General features: G+C 30.3%; 3 protein-coding genes across 8 annotated transcripts; 2 read left to right on the top strand and 1 right to left on the bottom strand.

Annotated features, from left to right (window-relative positions):
* The first annotated feature begins 308 nt into the window (after positions 1-308).
* On the top strand, positions 309-16478 carry LOC143342379 (uncharacterized). Of its 6 annotated transcripts, none has more exons than XM_076766183.1 (17): positions 309-695; positions 2284-2428; positions 2982-3165; positions 3274-3508; positions 3621-3860; positions 4000-4166; positions 4257-4625; positions 5633-5894; positions 6087-6330; positions 6763-7072; positions 7138-7207; positions 7328-7615; positions 7694-8002; positions 8118-8411; positions 12336-12587; positions 12850-13086; positions 13468-16478. In XM_076766183.1, exons 3-17 carry the CDS (start codon positions 3000-3002, stop codon positions 15908-15910), a joined length of 5886 nt encoding a protein of 1961 aa, XP_076622298.1. In that variant the 5' UTR covers positions 309-695; positions 2284-2428; positions 2982-2999; the 3' UTR covers positions 15911-16478. The 6 variants fall into 6 exon arrangements, with proteins under 6 accessions (XP_076622298.1, XP_076622302.1, XP_076622297.1 ...); XM_076766187.1 differs by lacking the exon at positions 2284-2428 and having other exon boundaries at positions 7694-7805; positions 7938-8002; XM_076766182.1 differs by lacking the exon at positions 2284-2428.
* A 36-nt stretch (positions 16479-16514) lies between these two features.
* On the bottom strand, positions 16515-17814 carry LOC143342381 (centrosomal protein 20). The gene is made up of 3 exons (XM_076766188.1): positions 17662-17814; positions 16906-17115; positions 16515-16812 (listed from the first exon to the last, which is right to left on the bottom strand). The coding sequence occupies exons 1-3, from the start codon at positions 17687-17689 to the stop codon at positions 16676-16678; spliced, it is 375 nt and encodes a 124-aa protein (XP_076622303.1). The 5' UTR covers positions 17690-17814; the 3' UTR covers positions 16515-16675.
* An 807-nt stretch (positions 17815-18621) lies between these two features.
* Positions 18622-20407, top strand: LOC143342822 (uncharacterized). The gene is made up of 6 exons (XM_076767087.1): positions 18622-18654; positions 18725-18877; positions 19025-19108; positions 19196-19293; positions 19976-20048; positions 20142-20407. Exons 1-5 carry the CDS (start codon positions 18622-18624, stop codon positions 19980-19982), a joined length of 375 nt encoding a protein of 124 aa, XP_076623202.1. The 3' UTR covers positions 19983-20048; positions 20142-20407.
* The last annotated feature ends 1259 nt before the right edge of the window (positions 20408-21666 follow it).

Raw genomic sequence — 21666 nt, forward strand, 5'->3', positions numbered from 1 at the left:
TTGCCATTTATGTACAGACGCTTAATTTACGTATTTCCAAAGAGTGTACATGCTCCGTTTTGTGCATATCCATGTTTTTAGACTTATATAAAAAAGGAATACTGAAAACTTTATTATTTTATAAAAAGTAATAAAGATTTCCGATTTAATTGTTTGGTCTAATCAGTAGTGCTAAAGAAACGTTTAGTTTCCAATGACATTAAAGCTCCACGCTTAACTAACAAGGGCCCGTAACGTCACATAACGACTAGTGTGACGCCCGGTCGGCAAATATGCGCAAATTGCTGCCACACCGGTTCGACGCTTGAAGGGCGCCTCACTTAGTACATCTACTCTTTGCTTTAGGTCCATGGAAATAACATGTGCTATTGATTGTGCCATCTATAAAATCAGTTTGTTTCATCTCCACTATATCCGACTGAATTATATAGTCACTTGGTGTTTTTCAGTTTTACGATTGTAGTGTTTTGTTCGTAATGTCTCACTTTTATCAGAATCAATACATTCATATGTGTACAGGTTAGATATCTGATGATTTCGAGATTTATAAAAGATATTATAAAGACATTAAATTTATCATACCTAGCAACATGTCAGAAGTCGGGAATCATGCTTGTGTGTTCTCCATGAAAATACGTTTATCGCTTGCATTATTTGAATTTACTCATTTTGGAGTGAGTACTTGTAGTTAATAGGTAATAACTTCATTTTTATTCTGATTTGTATTTATTAATCAACGTTAATTTATAACCTTCTCAATATTTTTAACGTACTTTTAATTAGCTGATGTTGAGCGTCTTATTGTATGTCTACTTTTACTAACCTATGATGACAAAAGAGGTCTACTTTTCTACATTTCTAAATGCGTAATATTCTGTACTTTTGTATTGATACTAACTCTAATTTACATCCTGTATCTTTTGCAAAGTATCAGAGTATTTTTTGCATAAATATTAATTTTGTTTTAAAAAATATTTCATATGAAAAATTTAGAAATTCTATATATATATATATATATATATATATGTATATATACATATATATTCGTATATACGTAGTGTGTGTATATGCTAATTCTGAATTTCCTATTTTAAAACAACATAATTTTCTTCTTTCTTTATTAAAAATATAAAAGATTTATTAGAACATTATATAATGTATATATATGATCAAAGTTGTTAATTTATTTTCTTAAATATTTTTGTTCCTTTTTTATGTTTACATTTGTTGCAGCAATTTTTATTTGTGTAAAATTTTTAGTTTTATACTGATAAATATTTTTATTTCATAATTATGAACATTAATACAGCAATACAATTATATTAGTGGTATGGATATTCAAATTTTATGTGTGATAGTATTATTTACTAATAAACTCTACTTCAAAGTTTTATTGAAAAATAACCTATTTCTATATTATTTTTACATTATTCATTATGTATATTGTATTTTTATACTATCATATACAGTATAACCAATAAGATTAGAATCAGTAGCACAATATTTAGATATATTAATGATCTAATTTTATGTAATAATACAAATAAGTTTCTGATTATTCAGAAACTTGCATGTGTATGAACTTGTAAGTGTATACAAATGTTATCAAAATATAATATTAGTCTTTTATTTAAACTTTTTGTTATGATGAAAAGAGTAGAAGTGTTCATCATTATAAATTAATAAATGAATGGATATCAATATGTCAACTTTTCAATTATCACGTGACCTATATATGGATTTTTCAATTTTTTCAGCATAAAAATATTCATAATGATTGATGTATGACCAAAATTCTATCAATAGATTTTTGTAGAAAATTATCTACTTGTATGTATCATACTTCATATTGTTTCAAATGATATATGTAATTTGAATGTTTTATTCTTAAATAACCAGTCTAATTTTCTGATATTTTCCAGTAAGAAAAAAGATTCCATAAAGCTTCCTTGTCATAGATATAATGGTTGTTTCAAAATAAATATTATACGAAAATTGTTAAAGAATTTTAAATACTAAGAAATCTGCTTTGATTTTTATTATTAAGAAATATATTCTTAATTATTTTGTTTACACTACATTATTTATTCATATTATTTTGTTCTATTTTCACAAATTAATTTTAATGAATTAAATTATCAAAGTTCATATGATAACATAAGTTGTTTAAGCTTTTAAGCATTATTTTAACAACTATAGCATTTTGGTTATACTTATTCACTATTTATATACTCTTAATACATTTCTGGAAGGAATTAACATGTTCACTGTCCCTATCAATAGGAATGGGCATCCTCATATATTTCAAGAAATAGTAAGCTTGTTGTATTAAGTTTAACCTAACTCATATGTGTGTCATGAAACTCCTGAATTAAATCCATCTTGATTCACACGTGGGTCAGTGAACAGTGAATGTGTTAACTTACAGGTGCATCCACAAAATATAATGAGTTAAGATTTTACACATATGTTATCAATACAATGAAGAAATCTTGGTATTGCTCTATAAAACTTTGCCTTAATATAGATCCTTCACTCATTAGTCAAAGTTTTTATACAATTTTTGCAGTTTTTGAGTAAATTCTTTTAGTGTTCTATCAAATTTTGCATATCTTCATTCATACAAAGTTTGGGCACTGGTAAGATATAGCGAGTAATTTTGTGAAATATTCATAGAGGACATATAGATATCTGTAATCTTAATTACACTTTTCATTTTTGTAACATTATCTCTATGTTTTTTTATCAGAACATTGTAGTAGACAGACAATTTTCTTATTAGAACAATAGTTAACATTTCAAAATCTGTGCCCTTTAAAAAATTAAGTTTTGGAAGAATATGAAATCTTTAACACTTATACTCTCAAAATATAAAACGAAAAATTGACTCTTGACTCTCTAAATAAACCTCACCCTTTAAATTTCTTTCGTCAATAATTACACATATTTGTAAAGTATTGTTTTTTATTGTCTATTTACAGGATATATAAATAACAAAGATGTCGGTACATTATAAATTTAAATCCACTTTGGATTATGACACTGTGTCCTTTGATGGATTACATATTTCTGTAGCAGATTTGAAAAAGGCTATTTTCCATCAAAAGCGTATAGGAAAGAATACGGATTTTGACTTGCAAATAACAAATGCGCAAACTAAAGAAGGCAAATATTAAACATTCTTATTATATTTTCAAAATTATAACAACTGAAATACATCTTGTGTAGTATATGCTAGTAAGCTAACGTGTAATATTAAAATTATTTTTTCAGATTACACAGATGATAATGCATTGATTGCAAAGAATACTAGCCTTATTGTTGCTAGAGTTCCATTAACAGTGCAACAAAAACGATCGTGGGATAGAAATGAAACTCCTTCATTTAGTAACTTAAAAGACGAAGCCAGTCTTGGTCGAGCTGTAGATCTTACAAGGCTTGATGGCTCTGAAGAAGATAAAATTCGAGCAATGATGACTCAGTCAACACAAGACTATGACCCATCAAAGTATATAAATTTACAAGCTGAATTTGTTTCATAGTTTATATTGTCAACGTTTTTATTTATTTATATATTTATTTTGTATTAAAGTTTAATAAATAATAAATATTTTCAATAGTTACATGAAGATACGTGGAGCCAATCAAACTGGTGATGTACCTGCAAATTATCGTTGCTACAAATGTCATCAGCCTGGTCATTGGATAAAAAATTGTCCACTTGGAATAAACCAAGAACCCATAGAAATTAAGAAAAGCACAGGTATTCCTAGGAGTTTTATGGTACCAGTAGAAGGACCACGAGTTCCTGGTGCTATGATGACACCTACAGGTCAATATGCAGTTCCTGCCATTGATCAGTAAGTTTTAATATAAAAAGTATTAGTAAGATAAACAAGTCAAATCAGGTTTAAATTGTCAATATTCATCATAATATTTCTAGCTGCAGCAAACTATATTTAAGTTTAATATTAATATCAGTATTTGTTATATCTTTAGTCAAGCTTACAAAGAGGGGAAAAAAGAACGACCTCCATTCTCACAAGATCCAGAACCTGCTGTGGAAAAACCAGAAATTCCAGAGGACCTATTATGCAACATTTGCAAAGATCTTTTAACTGATGCAGTAATGATACCATGTTGTGGAAATTCATTTTGCGATGAATGTAATTTTTGTTATTTTGTATATTTTTTATTATTATCATTTAATGTAGTTTTTCAATACATTTTTATTACTTTTACATACTGTGCAATAGGTATCCGTACATTCTTATTAGAATCTGAAGAACATGAATGTCCAGACTGTAATGAGAAAGATGTTTCACCAGAAACGCTCATACCAAACCGTTTTTTGCGAAATGCTGTAATGAATTTTAAGAACGAGACGGGATATGCCAAAAGGCAGACATATAGACAACCTATACAAACGAATAGACAACCTGTGATGCAAACGGAACAACAAAAAGCAGAACAAGCTCCAAATCAAATATCAGGTCAAATTAAAACTGCCCAAACTGCAAGTACTACAGATACACCCTCTCAAGAATGTACAGAATCACAATCAGCAAATATTGAATCTGCTTCACAACAATTTCCAGCTAGTAATATACAACCACAAGCAACAAGTAAGTATATATCTTTGTGTATAATATTTTTCTTACATTTTCATATTTTTCTACACAAGGAAAAGTTTTTTTCAAGTATACAATTGGAATGATTTCTACTGTAAAATCCAAAGTACACCAAATTTCTTTATAATATTTGTATTATTAAACTATTACATATTATGTATAATAAAATGAGTTTTTTTATTTTATTGATACTTCTTAACTAATAATTTCAAATATTTCTTTTTATTTGTTATTAGTACAATATTTTGAATTAAAATATTTACTAAAACTGTATATTAGAAAGTTAAAGATTGAAAAGTGTAAATAATAATATAAGGATACTTGGTATGAAACTATTTCAAATTAAATATAAAACATGAATTGAATTGTACTAGTAGGAATAATTCAAGAAAAATAACTCCATGCAATTTTGGGATAGTACAAATTTTATTTATGCAGAATGTAATTGTAGATACAAATTTATATTTAAAAATTGGAAACATAATAAAATAGTACTTAACAGTATTTAGTAGATGTAAAAGTGTTAAAACAAGCAGCTGTTATACTTGTTAAATAATTTAATTGGTGGTTCCATATAAAAAAATAGTAAATTAAAAAATCGATTTCGATTTGCGTATAAAGAGACATACGAAAAAGAAGAATTATTTTTATAACGTGAATTTTTGTCAAAAAATTATTTTTTGTTTCAAGTCGCCGAATAGCGACGCCATTAAGGAACATATACGACAAATTCGGTTTCAATGTTTTCCTTGTCATAACAATATACATTACGATTATTTTGCAGAATTTTGACAAGTTTAATTATTGTATAAACTTACGATATAATATAGTTCATAAGCTACGTTCAAGTTTATTAAATCAGCTGATATTGTCTACACTTAACCTCAAATTAAAGATAGTTTACGGCAACGATGGGTGTAAAATTTAAAAATGTTCCAATATTTGACAATATGAAACGGAACATTCGAATCATTATACGACGTATTATTTATTTTTAATAGCTCTTCCTGAATCAACATCAGAATCTGATTTGCAAAGTGATTCTGTGACAAAGTTGACTACAGACGAAGAAACAGAGGTACCACCACCTCCAGGAACAGAGCCATTACTTCCAATACCTGCTATTGGCAGCTCACCAGAAAGAGACAGAGAAAGAAGTGATCCTCCAAGTCGTGAAAAGAAAGATCGTGAAAATGAATATTTGGGAGAAAGACAACCAAGAGAACGTAGACGAAGTTTTAGCAGAGATGGTCATCGTGACAGGTAATAATTTTCTACCTACAACATCAAAGTATGGTCTACTAGTTTTATCGAGTTATTAAATTTATAATAATATTTACATTATGTAAAACATACTTGGTAAAACAAGAAATAGAAATTTATGATTATGATTTTGGCATTGATGTATATTATATTATTTAATTCTAATTATGTAATTTTTGCATCATTCTTCAGAAGTGGTGAGCGTGGTCGTAGAATGGAAAATTTACGACCAGTAAGTAGAAGACGGTCCTTGTCCCCTAGACACTCTCAGCACAGTGACTACAGTTCTCAGGGAACACCATTACCACATTTAATGAACCCACCTCCAACAAAAAATTATCAAGGACTGCCACCTGATGACGGACATTATCCATCCAGTATGCATTATGATAGCGCCATACGTAGATCAACTGAAGATCGTCCAGGCACTCCAACAGTAAGTGTAAAATGTCTTATAATAATGATATGACAGAAAATATAAGTAAAAAATATTTCACTACATTTGTTTTTAACTCTTAACTGGTACAATATTTTATTGTTATGCGAATGGTACTATGGATGAATTTTTCACCCACACACTGTAATTATAATATTATTGTTTAAGTTGTAATGTTGGAAATAAAATGAAAACTATATTCTCTTTAAAACACAAGTTTATCTATAGAAAAATTAAACATTGTAAAATTTAACTAATAAAACGATACATCAAAATTTTTCTTGGGTGAACTTTCACCCATGGTATCCATTAAGGGTTAAATATCAAATAAAAATACTTTACAGAATTTCTAAAGAATGTTCCTAGAATGAGTTTCAATATTTGATAAAATTTAAGATTTAATTCGTAAATACCAATTTTCATCATTTTTAGGTTGATGAACCACACTTACATGTGCCTTCTTCTGGCAACCAGCCACCTCTTTTACCTTTCCCACCAGGAGAAGATCGTATCCCACAACCAAGCTATAATCAGCCTCCACCTAACGTACCACCACATAATCCACCTTTGTTACCAGATCCATATATGAGTCATAGAATACCTATATATCCTCATCAACAAGGATCTCACTATGGACCTCCAAGATATGAAAGACCTCCTTATCAACAACAAGGATATAGACCATCGCAACCACCTCGGAATTACAATGGTCCGCCACGTCCAATTAGGGGATTGCATCATCGTAAGTAATATTTAAATAAACCTATTTGAAACATATAAATTACTTTATCCAATGTATTTTTTCAGTTAGTTATCGAGGATTACAACCACCACCGCCTGGATTAAGTAGAAATATTCATAATGGCAATCCACCTGGGTACGTTTTTGTGTTTTAGTAAAGATAACTGTATGGTATAAAGTCAATGGCATTGATAATATCATCATACATAAGTAATTAAATAAATTTACTGATATCATTATTAATATTATTTTTTAGTATAATTGATGATCCATTAGAAGCTTTTGAACGAATGCTCAGAGAAAAAGATGAACGCGATAGGAGACTTGGAAAACATAGAAGAAGGAGTAGAACACGATCAAGATCTCGTAGTTATAGTAGGTCTAGATCACGTTCATTTGGCCGTAGATCACCATTTCCGACTCGTTTAAGTCGATCTAGAAGTCCTCCTTCAAAGAGAAGGTCTTCGAGATCACCACTACCTCTTAGAGTGCGAAGCCGCACTCCAAAACGGAGATCGAGAAGTGGAAGTTTCTCAATTAGCAGGTAAATTAAATTATTTATAGTATTTAGAATTAATGTTGTGTTTAATGTTAACAGTTTCAAATATGTAATTTTTTACAGATCTAGATCGTATTCACGTAGTCAATCTCCTAGATTATCTTTGTCACGAGATAGAGATAGAGACAGAGATCGGGAACGAGATCGTGACCGTGATCGTGATCGTGACCGTGACCGTGATCGTGATCGTGATCGTGAACGAGAAAGAGAACGAGAACGAGAGCGAGAACGAGAACGAGAACGGGAGCGGGATCGTGATCGTGATCGTGATCGTGACCGTGATCGCGATCGTGATCGTGACCGTGATCGTGATCGTGATCGTGATAGAGAAATACTTTCTAGATATCGATCACCAGCTAGATCACCTCTAAGGTACGTATATATAAAACAATAATTTTGATTAGAAAGTTCACTTAAATCACAGTTAACCAAGTTTCGAAATATTTTGTATATAATTATAAATTGTAATTATATATGATATTTTCAGATTCCAAAGAGAGAGGGATCGTGATAGAGAACGACCAAGATCACGTGAACCTAGGGAAGGATATAATAGTTATTACAATGATTCACCAGCGCATGATTATCAATTCAGAGATCGAGAGCGTGATTTACCTCCTAGAGAGAGGCCAATACCGAGGTATCCAATAAGGAACCAACCAACTCAACATAACATACCACCTTTGCTGCCACATCTAGTCACTGGAGGTCACCCACCGCCGCTTATGTCATTGGGACCTCCGCCTACGGACAGGAAAGACTATTATGATTCCTACAACAGGTATTTCCGCCTCAATAGTACTTTAATTCATGTACACGCTAAGCAGACAGTCTACCGTACCTTATGCCGCTGTCCCGGTTAAGACCGCTCCGGAGTCATGATGAATGTAATGAAAGCGAAATGAGAAGATTTATGGTGTTTAAAAAAAATGTGTATGCAAATACGTTTCTTAGATAACATATACATATATGTATATATGTATATGTACGTATAAACATATGTATACATATATATTTATCAAATACGCAACACTACTTACACATGCACGCACAGAAATAGTTGTATAAATCAATAAGTTAGCACATGCAGCTTTAAACAAAAATGTAAGTAATTTATTTTTTTAATTTTAATATATTATAAAATTGCAATAAAATATAGTGTGTAATATGGAATATATTATTATTTAAAAGAAAATGTTACATGGCCATTGAAAAAAATGTGTTCAATTGTTTTATTAAAGATATTTTTTTAAAAATTACAAAGGAAGAATAACATTTATGCAACTATTTAAAGAAAGTTAAATCTTTTGCCGTCGTAAAGTGATATGTTAATAATAGTGTGCTGTGAGATTTTCTATTATAGATTGATATGAAGATAATATTAGGATGTAAAGTTTTTTTTAATTTTCCGTACATGACTGGGAATCATTTAATTTCATGCATCTGCATTTCGATAAATTGTTTGATTATCTAGTAATAATATATTATTATGTTTTATTGCTAAGTATTTTTGGTACAAGGAGTTGTTATAACAAACTGATTACGATTGCGATGAAGTAATTAGGATATAATCATTAATTTCGAAATCAATTATTTGCTTGTAAATAATATAACGACTGTTTTATAGTTACATTATTAATTTGAAAGCAGTCATTATTTTGTTTACAATCTAGTTCATGAATTTATAAAATCATTGCTGATTTATTTCTTTGTAATTGTATTAAATGTGCATAAATTACTCATTAAACTTAAACGAAGATCTCACTGAAATATGACAATAAAAAACGCACGTTAATACTTTTTTAATTATTTATTGACTTGACATACATACTCAATGCAAGTTAATACAAGAGTGTGTGATCGGGTGCGTGTGTCTCTTTTTATACATATAGTATGTGTATTTTCTGTTGTATTCTTTTTCTGTATTTTTATTAAAAAATACTGTGTATATTATGAACAAATTTCATAAAAGTACTTAGATAATTTTTGAAAATAATATTTCATTTGTCTGGATGATTCTCATAAATTTACCACTCTATTCATAATTTACACAAATTTTAATACAACAATTCTCATTGTTGAAAATAAACTTTGATCAGTGAAATTTTATGTTATAAAATCATTTTATCTATTAAATGTATTTCTTTATGTTTTCTTGAAAACAAATAATATTTTTTTATAAAATTTAGAGTAATATATTATTGTGATGACACGAAATTTTGGATAATCGAGATTTAAGTGATTTAGATCCTATTACGTGTAAATTATAAATAGAGTTGCATTTATTTTTTATGAATAGGTACAGTTTTTTTCTGAATTGTTGGAGTTCTTTTCCACTTTACATTAATGTACTTAATATTTTAGATGTCTATACTGGCAGTTTATTCCGCTTTAATGGAAATGTTTAAAATATTTTTATTAGATATTATTGTGTTAATACTATAAGCACTTCTAGAAGAAATTTTATTTCATACATACGATATCTATTAATTACAGATATATAAACAACTACAAAACAGAATTAATGAGTTAGTGTATCAGAGAAATTACAATTAACAATGAAAAGGCTAGTGATATACATTTTAAAATAATATGTGCTTTTTTAAATAACATAATAACTCAGGTTTTACATGTAAATTGGAAAACATTTAATTGAAAGGATCTAACATGTATGAAAACTAATTAAGATATTTATGTTTGTTTTATTACCTAAATATATAATTTACACATATTTGTAATCGATTCAGTAAATTACAATATAATAGAACAAAAATTAAATTGAAACGATCTCGTTTTTAACGATCCTTTCTAGTTTTATGTTCTTCAATATAAATTCTGCAACTGTTGTCAAATTATTTTATGATAAATGTATTAATTTGCATCATCATGATTTAGAAAACTGATACAACTTAGAATTAAATTAAACATTGTATTATCCGTAATAATTTATCAATCCTTACTTACATAACTGAACAGACAATTCAAATAATTATAAATCTCATTAGATGTTTATAACTCATTGATATCAATTCATGTAGTAGTATCATTGAAAGTATCGATATTAAAAATGATGTGCAAATGATGTTACACTAAATATAATCAGCTTATGTAAGTACACTATTAAATTAGAAAAATTTGAAACAATTTTTTAAAAATAGCTAAAGAAACGATTAAGTTATATTGCGTTAATAGTAATGGAACAAATGCGAATAGACAATTATGTCTCGCATTGCTTAGGAAGCTGTGATATATTTACAAAATTTTATCAAATTAAAAAAGAATTTATTAGTATATTTATTAATTTTTACTGTGATATTGACATTTAGATTTTCATCAAAAGAATTATATAGATTTCATATGAAACTAGTCGTCATATGTGTTAAACATATCGTTTAAAACTATCATCTCGAATTGCTGTGTTTCGAGGTAAATGTTGCTTTCACCAAAATAGGTTCACAATATCAGAAATTAAATTACGTTTATACTTTGATACCTATGTAAACACTGAGTTTTATACTTGTTTATAGCAGGATAAGTATTTTTAATACTGTATTTCTAAATGTTACGTTTTCCTTTAATATCATTATTGTATTACTTGCAAAGAATGTAATTTTGTATACGCGACATAAGGAAATACTTTTATGAAAATAACACGAATACCTTTGTTCACATTCTTTTTTTTTAATTCGTTTCATTTCTATGTTGTTGAATGAATAATTTTACCATTTGCATGCATATAAGATATTATTTGTATGTACATGATGATATTACGTTATGAAATATACAAATAACCAAAAAGTGAAAGAAGAAGAGAGAAGCAAGGAAAAGTGTATATGGGAAGGACCTGCTTGGAGATTGTGGAAGCTACCCAGCTGATTGACAGATCTGCATGGTTTCTGAATCAGGTGAATTCAGGGCCAAATCAACATTTGTAACATAAAAAAATACATTTCCTTTTGTCTATTTTCAGTGCTTGAAGTAAAAAGTGTTACAGAGTACGTTTCCTGCCCAAAAAAAAAAATGATCAAAATGATACAGATTAAAATTTAGATATATATTGTATACTATATTTACTAATTTGCTAGTATTTATATGGTTTGGTAGCATTTTTGGTGAGTAAATTTATGTAATATTAATGTTTGGACGAATACAATCAGTATAATTATATATTTTCATTGTATTCAAAATGTAATTGAAGTTATAAATGTTGATTTATTTATTTTTCGTTTTTATGATATAATAGACAGTAACTTTAATCTGTTGCTACTAAGTAATTTTATTTATTCATCTTTTCAGCTTTAGTATAATTTTCACACAAAGGTCTCAATTTTCCATGGCAGTTACTTAGTAAGAAAAGATAAACAGAATAGTTGACTTAAATTTTATTTTACAACGACGCTAAATTTAAAAATAATTGTAACACTTTGATTCAGAATCAAACACATTTACATGTAATTAAATAATATATTTTTACGAGTATTTTTATTTAAAAGTACACAAATCTACAAATAATAATACATTGAATGTAGATTTATAGGGAACAAATTAAATGTATAACAACTTTTTAGTTTTATTTTAAATTTTAATAATCTATAAATTAACAAGTTTACATGACATTCATTTTTATAGTGTAAAACTTACATAATGCTTTATATAGTGACTCAACAAATATATTAACGTTATTTTATGAATTTTTTGTCAACAGGTATCCTGGACCATCTACGCAACGTTTTGGCAGTCCTTTACGAGACGCGCCCCACAAAAAAAGATTTGACGACGTTGCTCCCCCTGGTACAGAGGGTTACTACGACCTTTCACCACCAGGCGTTGAACATTCTGATAGATCTCTACGCGATGATCGTGATCGACGTGTATTAAGAGAACAGGAAGATCGTGAACATTCTCTGAAGGATCATGATGTCGAAGAACGAGATAGACTATCTATAAGAGATGACAGGTAATTGAATCACGTATTCACTACAATAATTTTTGAATCTAATTTTTAAAAAATATTAATAAATTAACAAATTAATAAAATGATATGGTTATTCATTTTCAATAATATTCAATAGATCTATGTAAAATCTCAACGTATTTTCATCACTGTTTAACGATTGTAATAATATAATAATTGATATGAGTATTACATGGACACTAAAGAACGAAATGGGAAGTAAAAGTTGAGCAAGAAGTAACAAAAAGAATTATTTTTTTTGCAGAGGACGTGAACGTGACGATCGTTTACGTGAAAGAGACGAACGAGATCGAAGAGTTTTAAATAGAGATCGTGAAGATCGTGAAAGACCACCATTATCCAGAGATCATGATGACAGACCACGAGAAAAAGATGAACGCGACAGAAGGGAAAAAGAAAAAGAGCGAGATGACAGGCATAATACTCGTGATCGTAGAGATGACGACAGACATCTCGAGAAAAAAGATTATGATAAAGATCGGTGGGTACCTTTCTTAAATAACATTTTATACGTCGATTTTACGTGTCTTAAAATCCTATAAAAAGTCAACATATTCAACTAGTCGCGACAAAATGAAAAGAAGCGTGTTTTACCATTTCGCTATCTGAGACATCGTTTTCGAGATATGACTTTTAATTTACACTTCGTAAGTTCATCAATGACTTACGTAGTAGTATATGCTTTAAGCGTTTGCAATCTGTCTTATATTTATTGTTTTTAGAACGCTACACGATTTTCGAACATTCTTTCTGAATGAATTTTTTCGTCTTTCAATGTCATACAAATATAATTTTACATTATCGAGTTAGATTGATTTAATTTTGCTGTTTAAAAATGTCAAAAACTGCTATGTTATTTCAGTTACAGGGATGAAAGGGATCGTCACAGGCAAGATGATAAGAGTCGTACACGCGAAAAAGATAGACGTGAAAGGGATTATGAAGCTGAAAAAGATAGGGACCGACATGAACGTTACGAAAGACGCTCCGTAGAAAGGAAAAAGACTAGGAAAAGTCCAACTCCTTATACGCAAAAAGGTAGGACAGATACAAAAGATATATCACCAGAACGTATAAAGAAAAAGGAAAAGGATCACGAAGAAAAGAGCGAGGAAAAGAAAAAGGAAAAGAAACTTAAAGACAAGAAAAAGAAAAAAGATGATGAGAAGGAAAAGAAAAAGAAGAAGAAAAAAGACAAGAAATCGGGCCAGAAAGAGATCACGAAAGATGAACCTATTAAATCTGCTGAACACGAAGACTTAATGGCAGAAAATAAACAAGAAGTTATGTCACCTACAAAAACTGATGTCGTGAAACCTGGCAGCGAAGATGAAAATATTGATAATAGAATAGATTGCCTTCCTACAGATGTTATTATGGAAGAGTCAATTAAAGAAGAATTTGAAGATAAATCTCTAGCTATAAATCCGGAGCCTCCAGAATTTAATGAGACTAGTCCAGAAAGAATTGATCATACAGAATTTGGAACGAATCCTCCTAATCCTAATTTCAAACCAATTCCAGAGTTAAAATCAGAAATCAAACCCATTGATAGCCTTTACAGTGGACTAGACGATGCAGAAATAAATACAGTGATTACAGAGAAGTATTCTTTACTGTCAGAAAATGAAACAGAAGATAAAAGTACTCTATTAGTAGAAAAATCGCCCAAAAAAGATGAATTTTTAGCTCCTATGCCAGAATTGTCTAAATGGGAAAGAGATGATACTATAGAAAAATCAGATGAAGTATGCGAATCACCCATAGAAAAAATACAACTGGATGAACCCAAGTCGACAAAAGTAGTTACATCGGAGGTATTAAAACGAGCCGAAAACGCAATTTTCCAAAAAGCTATTAATGCCATTAGACCTATCGAGATTAAAAAGATTAGTGAAAGTAGAAAAGTATTGTATCAAAATCCAGAACCCAAAGTACTTGAAATTGAACCTAATAGAGAGCCAAGGAAGAGCGTGAACGTCACCATAAACGTTGGACGGAATGAAAGAAATGTTGAAATTACAGAACCAGTGAAAAAAGCTAAATTAGACAGGACGAAGTTTAAACCAGTTCCCGAAACTTACTCACCTACAAGGCTTTCTGCTAAAGAAAGACTAGGTGAAAAAGTGGAAGAAAACAAAGAAAGGAAAATCAGCCCTATTAAAAGTTTCCTAGATAGACGCGAAACAAAAAGTGAAACTCAATCTAGAAGTCGATCTCCTAGAAGTGGTAGAGATAAGAGAATTTCTCCACTTTTAGATAGACGTGTTGATTCATCATTATCATTGTCAGGAAATGAACGTAAGGTATTCCTCGATGATAGAAAACGAGATAATAAAGATCGAGGTGATCGTTCGAAGGACAGAAACGATTTTAGAAGTGAACGTCATGACATAAGGTCCGAACGAGATCCAAGAATTGATTCTAGAGGTGATTTTAGATCAGGTCGAAATGATTCTAAAGGTGATAAAATAGACAAAGATAGAGAAAAAGAAAGAGATAGAGAAAGAAGAGGGAGAACGCCAACCTGCACATTTAAAAGAAGCGAAATTCCAAAGGTAGGTCTTCTAAAAGGTAAAGATGACGAAGATGATAGAAGAAGAGATAAAAAGACAAAAGATGATAAAAAGAGGAAGAAAGAGCATCGAAGTAGAAGTAAGTCTAAAGAACATAAAAAACGAAAAGACAAGAAACATAAAAAAGATAAGGAGAAAAACTTAGAAAAGAAGCAAAAGCATAAAGACAATCTTGCTTTAAAAGAAAAACCCGAGACTAATGAAACTAAAATAAATTATGAAAATCCTGAGCCTCCAGTTACGGAATCTGTAAAGAAGCAAAGGAAGAATCCAAGACTTGTTTCCGATCGTAAGCGTAGTATGCTTGACGAAGCTAGTTTCGAGCCTGATTATAGTGCTTCAGATTCAGAATCTGACGGTGAAGATGGCAAAATAATGCCACTACCTGTTAAGAAATTAAAAATTGACGAACCAGATATGGATAAGGAAGTTGAAATAAAAGCTTTCAAGAAACGATCGAAGTCTACGAGCAGCGAAGATTCGTCCACCAGTTCGGATACTTCGAGCACCGATTCTGATAGTTCAGACGAGTCACACAAGAAAAAGAAGAAGAAACACAAGAAGCATAAGAAAAAGAAATCTGTCAAAAGAGACAGTAGCTCGGATTCAGATTCTTATTCAGATTCATCAGATACAAGTAGCGATGAGGAAAAACACAAAAAGAAATCAAAAAAATCAAAGAGTAGAAATAAACAGGCAAAGAAGAAAAAAAAGTCGAAGCACAAATGATATCACTAAATGTATGTGTTATTTAAAAATTTAATTCTGAGAGGAACTTTTTTTTGTTAATGCATTTTAATGTAAGATTCCCTACCAGAATTATTTAAAATTATATGCACCAAAACAATATGAAACAAAGTAGATCTTATACTGTATTTATAATAGTTTAACAGTTTTCAAAGTTAATTTGAAACTGACATTATTGACTCATTACTTATTATTAATAGTCAGTACTTTTGGAATTCAAATATTCAACAAAAAATTATTTGCAAAGTAACATGCGACATTTAATTTGTTTTATTTAATTTTGAAATGTTATTAAGGCCTTTACGTATAATTGCCCATATTTCAATTGCAACAATTAAATGCTGTAAGTAAATTTATTACAGTAAGTGATGTATATTATAGCATTCAGTAGATAATGATATCATTAAGCAATCTGGTACAATACTTTTAGACAGCAACAGCAGTTATATTTAAGATCTCCAATATCTCAGCATTATATTGTACTTTCGTAATGTAATGTCAATATGTAAGATGTCATGAAATAAAAAGATGAAATTCTTTTAACTTATTTTTATTCTTGTTGTATAAAACATTGTACATGTGTAAAGAATGAAAATACGTGTTTCAAAAATTATAATTCATCATGAAACGATCTATTTGGAAATAGGATCAATTTCAAATCCTGTTTACTCCTGGTATTAAATGTTTAGAGCTTAATACTTTTTAAATTTTAATTTGTAGATTCCACCTAGATATAATTATATATATTTATGTATTTTTCAAATTCTTTACTGTTTCCAGTATGCTACACAGCAAAGGTAAATCTTTACTATTGTCACTTTCCTGTACTCCTAGACTTTGTGCAAGTAAAGTTTTGTTGGGAGGTTGTTTTGATAAGTTGCATTCTAAAATACAACCATTATTTTTCAGACATGTTCTTTTCTATTTAATTCATTTTTGTAATATATTGCACAGCATAAAGCAGTAGTTTATAATACCTGATGTAAATACAGTTGAGCTATATTTGTATTCCATCCAATCTAAATATTCTCGAACAAGTTCATTTAAAAGCATAATGTCTTGAGATGGCTTGGGAAATTTTACTGTATTTCCTTTGTTTGAATTATCTAATAGTTTTATGACTTGTGTACACATTGCAGCTTTTATTCTGCCTAATTCTCCATCAACTTTAAGCGATTCTCTTACAGCTACAGTGATAAATTGACTAATTGTAATGTTTCAAACAGTTTAAGATAAATGATAAGTTATTTATTAATAATTTGAGGAAAATGTTATATATACATAATGATGTATAATGTGTTGATATTAATATTTAGTTTTTAATCCTTTTCCTCCTTTAATATTTATTTCATATTTTACGTTGATATTATTATCTATTACAAACTATGTTATTTAAATATGTACTGAATATTCCTTATTAAATACTATATAATTTAGTTTCTTTTATATAGCTAATTGTGTAATTATAATAGAACTTGTATAGCGGTACTAATTACTGTGTAATCTAGAATTCGTTGGTTCTTAAATTATTTACGACAAAAATAAATATTAATAATTCAGACATGTTGTAGACATGTAGTATAAAACAAAAGTTTTTATATTTGAACGACAGAAACGGTGTACAAACACAAATGAGTAATGGAAATTTATATGAATAAAATAACAAAACACCTCACAATAGAGACGTTTATAATTTTTCACTTAAAAATTACCAATATTTAATTCATAGATACCATTGATTAAATCCTTTTCGGTTGCCATTTTTACTTCCACATTTCTAGATAAAAACAAACTAAAGACAAAAGAAGTTACACAAGAATAAATACCGGTAAATAGTGTTTAAAATGTTATTTTGTTTAAAATGGCATCATAAACAATGCAAGATATAGACGGACTAATAGCACAGACGAGGTATACGAGTAACTTCGTGGTCCAATCTGACTGCCATACCGACTTGAAAATTCGGAGGTGATTTTAACGTCCTCTTCTCATGGATGGCGGTCAGATGAGAAACTATTTACTAAATTAGTATTGATAAGCAAACAGCTGTAGTGTTGCGTAAATACACATGTGTTGACTATGGAAGGGATTAAAATTAATTTCTAAATCTGTTGGTATGTTCCAAATGACATGAAAATGGTAATGGGGTTACGAGACTCCATAAAAATGGGCCGAAAAAATACATTGGGTGAAAGGTCTACTTGTATACTTTGTGATCGAGTTAAAAATGATTTTCAGAATCATTGTTTTTAACCACACAGTGTGCTGTAAAACTACTGATTTTTTACGTGGTCAGTACTTCGGTTCGTTAGAATACAAACTCTTATTGAATCGGTGTTGTAGACAATAATTAATTGGTTATTAAACCATAGTCGAGGTATGTACACGAGCAGACCTTACATCCAATGTATTTTTTCGGCCCACTTTTCTATGGTTTCGAGACCCCATTACCATTTTCGTGTTACTCGCAACGTTACCAACGGGTTTAGAAATGGATTTCAATTCCTTCTATAGTCAACTCACATATATTTACGCACACACTACAGCTGTCTGGTTTGATCTGGGTGAATAATTTACATGCAATCATCAAAGTGAATAATGTTAACAAATTCAAGAATCTTGTCATCTGCTACTATAAATCTACATAAGTGTAAGTTATACTTAATTTGTACATTATATCGCCAACCATCAATATGATTCTAAAGTCAAGGTATTTACGTTGTGTAGTAAGTCTTCGTTCATTTATTTTGTACCCGCGGTTTCTACCCGAAGTATCCCTCGGATTCGTAATACAAGCTTCGTGAGACATCGGCCCTTCCCCCACTCCGCCACCTAATTCGCGAGCGTTACCGGGCACAGCCAAAGCCTTTGGCCCAAAGGGCCATCATTTGTACTTTAAAAGTTAACCTAGTAAGACGTGTCAAGACGTATCGTCGTTTCTCGATCGAGGTGTGTAATTCTAACCTATTGATCTTTCCATTATTTCTACTTGCGTTTTAATTACGATCTCTTGCAATACGGTTTCGATTTAATCGTTACTTAATTATAATAATCGTTTATATACTTTAATGGATATTTATTTTGTTTCTGTTACAGTCTCTTATTGGAATTCGAAATCAAGAAATTCCTTTTCGAAATACAAGACGTGTTGAAACGTGTCGGCGTTTCGCGACTAACGAAGTACGTATTTCTAACTTTTTGATATTTCCTCATTATTATCAATTATTGTTTAATTATGATTTAATTTGTATTTTATTTCTGTTGTAGTCTCTCATTGAAATTCGACACCATGGAAACTTTTATTGGCGCGTAAACGACACCATGACAGATGGCAGGCAACTCGACAAATTTTGGAAGGAATATTGGTAACGTTTAAACAATTATAACAAAAATTAGCGTGCATATTAATAGTTATATATTTTTATTTTTTTATTTAAGTATTTGTTGTAAGCATGATCATAATTTTCTAATCGGTCATTGTTAAGATAAAATATGAAAATCGTTAACAAACTTTTTATCCACTTCGATATACATATATCGAAGTGCAGAAATGGCGTCGGTAGATCTCAACGATAAATTGGAATAATTTATATTTTACTGTATTCTTATCGCGATTGAATATTTCCAAGTATATTTATTTAATTGACTGTTCATATTTCTTTCTTTATGAATTGTTATAATTATAATTTGCATTCATATTTCAATGCAAGTTTAAGAAAACGTGGAAGCTGCGTAGTTGGAATATGCTATCGAAGCATAAATAACCAACGAACTTTAATTCTTGCAAATTTCGGAAGATTTATAAAAATTACGGGATATTCTAACATTCGATAAAGTAAACATAATCATGCTTACAACTCCAACTATGAAACTTAGTGATATAATATTTATCAATTGAATAATTACTTGTACGTAATTATTTTCGTCGATAATATTTTATTGTTGAAATTCTCATTGATTGAGAAATTTATACTTTGAAATTTTTAATTAGAAATCTCTATAATTTTAATAATAAATTCTAATTGTTTTTTTACATTCTTCTTACAGTCTCTAAACCTGATCCTGGTATCCAGCAGACATATCCAGAGAGCTATCGAACGGTGGACCACGAGCGAACAACGTAAATATAAATTTATACTTTGAAATTTGTTGATTAAAAATCTCTATAATTTTAACAACAGATTTTAATTGTTATCTTGTATTGTTCTTACAGTCTCATCCTGGAAATCAGCAGGACCATGCTGATTTCGCTGATGACTTCAAGTGGTCTACATCGTCATCCAAGCATTTACATTCTACAATTAATTGAGTCGCATGCATTTATGTTCCTCTGGTCCCCAACCATGTTGTAGGATGAAAGATCCGAATCAACATGGGTGATCAGTTGTATACTTGCTATTTTTGACGAATTAAGTAACCACGCGTATTTCCAATGTTCGTGAGTCGTAATACAAATTGTCATATTATTTTAGTGCATAATGTAAATCTATGGCAATAAATGATATAATTTCAAAGAATTCTCATCATTATTACCTTTCTTTTCCTCTCCCCATTATTCCCTTAGCTATAAGATACATGTCACCTCTTCGCAAGGCCGCCAGCATTTTGGAAATGTTCCGGGCACTTTGGAAATCCGGATGGCAAAACGCCTAAGTTTGTCGTGGAAGAGTTCGTTATTTTCAACAATAGATGGCGCTTATTTCTGACCTCAAACCCCCTGGTGCTAAAACGCCCAAGTTTGTCGTGGAATAGTTCATTACCTTCAACGCTAGATGGCGTTTATTTATCGACCTCAGGCCCTCTGGTGCTAAAACACCCAAGTTTGTCGAGAAGTCCATCTAGCGTGGACAATACGAAATATTCCACGACAAACTTGGGCGTTTTAGCACCAGAGGGTTCGAGGTCGATAAATAAGCGCCATCTAGCGTTGAAGGTACCGAACTATTCCACGACAAACTTGGGCGTTTTAGCACCAGAGGGTTCGAGGTCGATAAATAAGCGCCATCTAGCGTTGAAGGTACCGAACTATTCCACGACAAACTTGGGCGTTTTAGCACCAGAGGGTTTGAGGTCGAAAAATAAGCGCCATCTATCGTTAATAATGACGAACTATTCCACGAAAAACTTGGGCGGCTCTCTCGACTCCCACGAGGCGGGCCGAAATTACTTCGGGTAATTACTCCACGAGCTCACGCTTAAAGTGCATTTCCATTAATTTCAGCTCAACCCTTAGACGTATGCGTTCTGATAATTGCTCCTTCTCGAGTTTGTCATCTTCCAGACCATACAGGGTGTTCGGCCACCCCTGGGAAAAATTTTAATGGAAGATTCTAGAGGCCAAAATAAAACGAAAATCAAGAATACTAATTTGTTGATGGAGGCTTCGTTAAAAATTTATTAACGTTTAAAGTTCCACTCGTACTGAATTTTTTTCTTGAAAGTGGGTAGGATTTCAAGGGTATGCGAAACCGCAACCGAAAATAATTATTCCAGAACTATTTGAAACTTTTTAATTGTGTCGAAAAATTTAGGCACCTACCCTTGTCGATTTTTCTTCAGAATTTGTTTTTCATTATTAATAAATTTGTTTGACGCTCTATAGAAAAGTTGTTTAATACTTTTTTGTAGGTACCCATGGGTTCTGCTTCAGAAAAAAGTTTCATTCAAATATATTCACTATTGTATGAGTTATGGCCGTTTAAAAATTGGACCAGTTTTAGGGGGTTTTTCTAACTTTA

The sequence above is a fragment of the Colletes latitarsis genome, chromosome 6, assembly GCF_051014445.1.
Source record: "Colletes latitarsis isolate SP2378_abdomen chromosome 6, iyColLati1, whole genome shotgun sequence".
Taxonomy (NCBI): domain Eukaryota; kingdom Metazoa; phylum Arthropoda; class Insecta; order Hymenoptera; family Colletidae; genus Colletes; species Colletes latitarsis.

Excerpts from the sequence above, each read along its gene's own strand:
- LOC143342379 (XM_076766183.1), top strand. The coding sequence starts at position 3,000 with ATGTCGGTACATTATAAATTTAAATCCACTTTGGATTATGACACTGTG. Across the intron at positions 3,861-3,999 it reads GCAGTTCCTGCCATTGATCA|TCAAGCTTACAAAGAGGGGA; the intron begins GTAAGTTTTAAT and ends TTATATCTTTAG. Across the intron at positions 8,003-8,117 it reads CCAGCTAGATCACCTCTAAG|ATTCCAAAGAGAGAGGGATC; the intron begins GTACGTATATAT and ends TGATATTTTCAG.
- LOC143342381 (XM_076766188.1), bottom strand. The coding sequence starts at position 17,689 with ATGGCAACCGAAAAGGATTTAATCAATG. Across the intron at positions 17,116-17,661 it reads CGAAAAGGATTTAATCAATG|CTGTAAGAGAATCGCTTAAA; the intron begins GTATCTATGAAT and ends TTATCACTGTAG. Across the intron at positions 16,813-16,905 it reads CTCAACTGTATTTACATCAG|AATGCAACTTATCAAAACAA; the intron begins GTATTATAAACT and ends GTTGTATTTTAG.
- LOC143342822 (XM_076767087.1), top strand. The coding sequence starts at position 18,622 with ATGATTCTAAAGTCAAGGTATTTACGTTGTGTA. Across the intron at positions 18,878-19,024 it reads ATCGTCGTTTCTCGATCGAG|TCTCTTATTGGAATTCGAAA; the intron begins GTGTGTAATTCT and ends TTTCTGTTACAG. Across the intron at positions 19,109-19,195 it reads GGCGTTTCGCGACTAACGAA|TCTCTCATTGAAATTCGACA; the intron begins GTACGTATTTCT and ends TTTCTGTTGTAG.